This window comes from Nestor notabilis, unplaced genomic scaffold (assembly GCF_000696875.1).
Source record: "Nestor notabilis isolate BGI_N333 unplaced genomic scaffold, ASM69687v1 scaffold14146, whole genome shotgun sequence".
NCBI classification, from domain to species: Eukaryota; Metazoa; Chordata; class Aves; order Psittaciformes; family Psittacidae; genus Nestor; species Nestor notabilis.
The window spans coordinates 18,720-22,334 of record NW_009934328.1 but is presented as its reverse complement, the minus strand read 5'-3'; the positions used below and the strand labels follow the sequence as shown (position 1 = coordinate 22,334).

Genomic DNA, 3,615 nt, shown 5'->3' with positions numbered 1-3,615 from the left:
CCATGAGTGTGGATGGAGCACCGGGCACATGCGGGTGCACTCGTGCTACCTCGGCCTCAGTGCTCCTCACCCTGCTTCAACACCCACCATCCCTGGGAGCCCCCAGCATTGCTCCCTGGGCTCTACACCTTGTCTCCCACCTATGGCCGGGATCACAGGGGTCCCCATCGGAAGGGTCCCCAGCCTTCGCCATCCCACCTCCCGCACACCCCCTGCGTTCTCCACCCTCCCCAGATCCCCCCAGATCGTGGTACCCAGGTACCTTTCCCCTTGCTCCAGCCCTGGGGCTGCGTGAGCAGGGGCCACAGGCACCCAGAGCCCACGGGGAGGCAAGCAGTAGGCAGCAGCTTCCATGGTGGCAGGAAACGGTGTCTCCTCTGACGCTGCAGGTCCTTGGTGAGGACACCTTTATAGCCCTGCCCCGGCTGGTGAGTCACAGATTCTTCAGGGCAGGGGATTGAGGGGCTGGGGGTGCAGCAACAGCATCCCCAGGGTGTGAAATTTGTCCCAGTTGTGTAAACAGAGGGTCGGGGGGAGGCGGGGGGCGGAGGGGCTGCGAGCCCCGGTGGAAATCAAAACACAGAAGGGAAAAGTTAGACACCATTTGTGAGAAAATCCCCAGGGGGGAACAGGGGAGGGCAGAGACAATTAACCAGGATAATTAAGTGCTGTTTGTAGCCATTTGCATAAGGCAGGGTAGACGTGGGGAAGGGATGTGGAGGGCTGCGGCAGCGTGATGGGCATGGGATGGGGACAGCGCAATGGGCATGGTGAGGACCGTGCCATGGGCATGCTCTGGGACAGGGTGGTGGGCATGTGATGGGGACAGTGTGACAGGCTGTGGTGGTGGTGAGCACAGAGCAATCAGCAGTCAAGTGATGGGATGCTCAAGAGAGGACGGGGGGGAAGACAGATGGCACGGGTGGACCACAGGCAGGACAATGGTCCTGCTCAGGCACCCATGGCCCCCGCTCAGATCGCCCCAGGGAGCTCCCAAGCTCTGTTTCTACACTGCCAGCATGAGCTTTCCCCTGCTCCCTGCCCTCTCCTTTGGCTTTTTGAGCTGTGGACCATACTGGGAGGTGCAGGAGCTTCTCAATACACGGGTGCAAGGCTTGCCCCCCCTGCCTCAGCACCACCACATGTCCTGTCCCTACTGCTGCTCCTGCCCAGAGCTCAAGGGAGGGTTTCAATATGGGACAAGGAAAGAAAATAGCAAATGGTCCCTGCTGTAGCACTGCTGTCAGCATCCAAACAGCCCTGTCCAAACACCGGCCAGACCCTCAGCTCCGAGCACAATTTGTCATCAGGGGCCCTCCCAGCCCCTCTCCATCTGTGGCAGCCAGCGAGAGGGAGGGGGCACAGGGCAGCGCAGCCTCATTACTGTCCCCATTTGCTCCTCATTTGGGCCAGGAGTCTTACAACAACAAACCCTGCAGAGGACAAGCGGAGCCGGGAGGACCGAAGCAAAAGCCCAAGCTCACTCTGTGGGCACAGGGAGCTCAACCTGTTGGCATTTCACTGCCCCTTTTGACACAGCCTGAAGCGGACACATGGACAGCAGCATATGGCCACCAAGGTGACAGTAAGCCACAGACCTGAGCCACTTGGACAAGCCTACTCTGATAATTAAAAACAAGAAAAACAAGGCATCCCAACTCCCTTCCCGATGACGAAAGGGTTTAATCCTGAGGTGCAGTAAGCCTCTGATCCAGGCGGAGATTTGCAGATGGATTTTGCAAAGCCATCACTGAACAACTCACAACCCCTGATCCCACGGGACGGGGCCCCGGGTGCTCGCCCTGCCCTGACCAAACACCTCTGGTGCTGGGTGGGTGACCCACAGTCCTCTCTCCTGCTCCGTGTCTCCAGCCACCTCCGTAAGTACCACAACACCCCTGATGTGGAGCGGGAGGTCTCGGTTAGCACATGGGAATGGAGGCAGAAAGTTGGGAAATGCTGGTATGAAGCATCCGAGGTGCGGGGGGGTACACAGGGACAGGAGCAGGGCACTGGGTGGTGGTGGCACTCACATCCGGGAGCGTTCCCAGGGCGGTGTTGACACATTGGAGTGTTTTGGGCTCAGTCTGGTTTCGCAATAGGCTGTGGGAGGGGGAATTTGGAAAGAAGGCAGAGGGAAAACAAACCACCTCACTCCACTGCCTCTGCCAACCCCCCCGTCTGCACCAGCGCTGCAGCCAGGAGCCGGAACCAGCAGAGAAACCCCGCTGGTGGCAGCGAGCACGAGGTGCACCCCAGTGTGGTCATCACCCCACCGAGGGACAGGTCACCCGGCTCGGCCAGGGGTAGCATCCCTGAGGCACCGTCAGCATGCTTTGCCCTGATGTAATTCTGTCCTCCAGGGACCTCCGGGCTCTCCTGGGGACACAGCGTCACTGTCATGTGCATCCCTCCTCATTGCTGTGCTCAGTGGCATGGAAAGGGCGATAACCATGGTGGACACATCCCATTGTCCTGACAGAGCCTCAGCAGCTCCGGGTGGGTAGTGGGTGACTGCAGATGCCTTAAGCATATGGGGATGACGCTGGGGAAGCCTTAAGGCCTCCACCTGAAGTCACCTCCAGCAGGTCCCGAACAGCACAGCACAAACAGTGCTTTTGGCTTCCTTAGCTCAGCAATCACATGAGACGAGGGACCCGAGGGAGGCAGCGGGCACTTTCTCCCCACCAGCACCCAGCTCTCCATCCCTGCCCATGGCCCCGGCACAAGGGAGGGCTTTGGCGTCCTTCCCAGGCAACGCTGCCCTGCCTCTGAAGTCTGGCTGGGAGATAGGGGAGATGAAAGGGCGCTTGGCGCTCCTCCGCAGGCTTAGGTCAATCGTTAATCGGGGAGGGATTGCTCTCCACTCCTGCAGGTAACCTCCCCCCGGCTCCCACCCACAAAAGCAGAACCCCCCGGAGCTGCGGCACAGCCAGCGGGACCATGGGAAGGTGAGCACACACGGAGCGAGGAGCTGCGAGCCTGGGTAGGGGACAGCCAGCCCCCACCATGGTCTCCATGGGACTTCAGCTGCTGGGCTACACCGTGGCCTTCCTGGGCTATATCGGCACGCTGACAGCCACGCTGCTGCCCAGCTGGAAGACCAGCTCCTACATCGGCGCCAGCATCGTGACAGCCGTGAGCTTCACCAAGGGGCTGTGGATGGAGTGTGCCACATACAGCACGGGCATCACCCAGTGCGACATCTACAGCTCGCTGCTCAACCTGCCCGCCGACATCCAGGCAGCCCAAGCCCTGATGGTGAGCTCCTGCGCCGTGTCCTCCCTCGCCTGCATCCTCACCATCGTGGGCATGAGGTGCACTGTCTTCAGCCAGGGCTCACCGGCCAAGGACAGGGTGGCAGTGGCAGGCGGCGTGGTCTTTGTGCTCGGGGGGCTGCTCTGCTTCATCCCGCTGGCGTGGAACATCCACGTGGTGCTGCGGGATTTCCGCAGCCCCGTCATCCCCGACAGCATGAAGTTCGAGCTCGGGGAGGCGCTTTACCTGGGCATCATCTCCTCCCTCCTCTCCCTCGTCGGCGGCTTCATCCTCTGCACCTCCTGCCCTGCCCGGGACACAACGGCCAACTATGCAAACACCTACCGGCACCCGGTG

At 60.8% G+C, this 3,615-nt stretch overlaps 1 protein-coding gene across 1 annotated transcript in view; it reads left to right on the top strand.

Moving 5' to 3' along the window:
* The first annotated feature begins 2,990 nt into the window (after positions 1-2,990).
* The window catches only part of CLDN2 (claudin 2), a 9,217-nt gene continuing 8,592 nt past the window's right edge, over positions 2,991-3,615 (top strand). Inside the window, exon 1 of the mRNA XM_010017282.1 lies at positions 2,991-3,612. Within this exon, the coding sequence (XP_010015584.1) occupies positions 3,010-3,612 (603 nt within the window). The 5' untranslated portion in view covers positions 2,991-3,009. The remainder of the gene's footprint in view (positions 3,613-3,615) is intronic.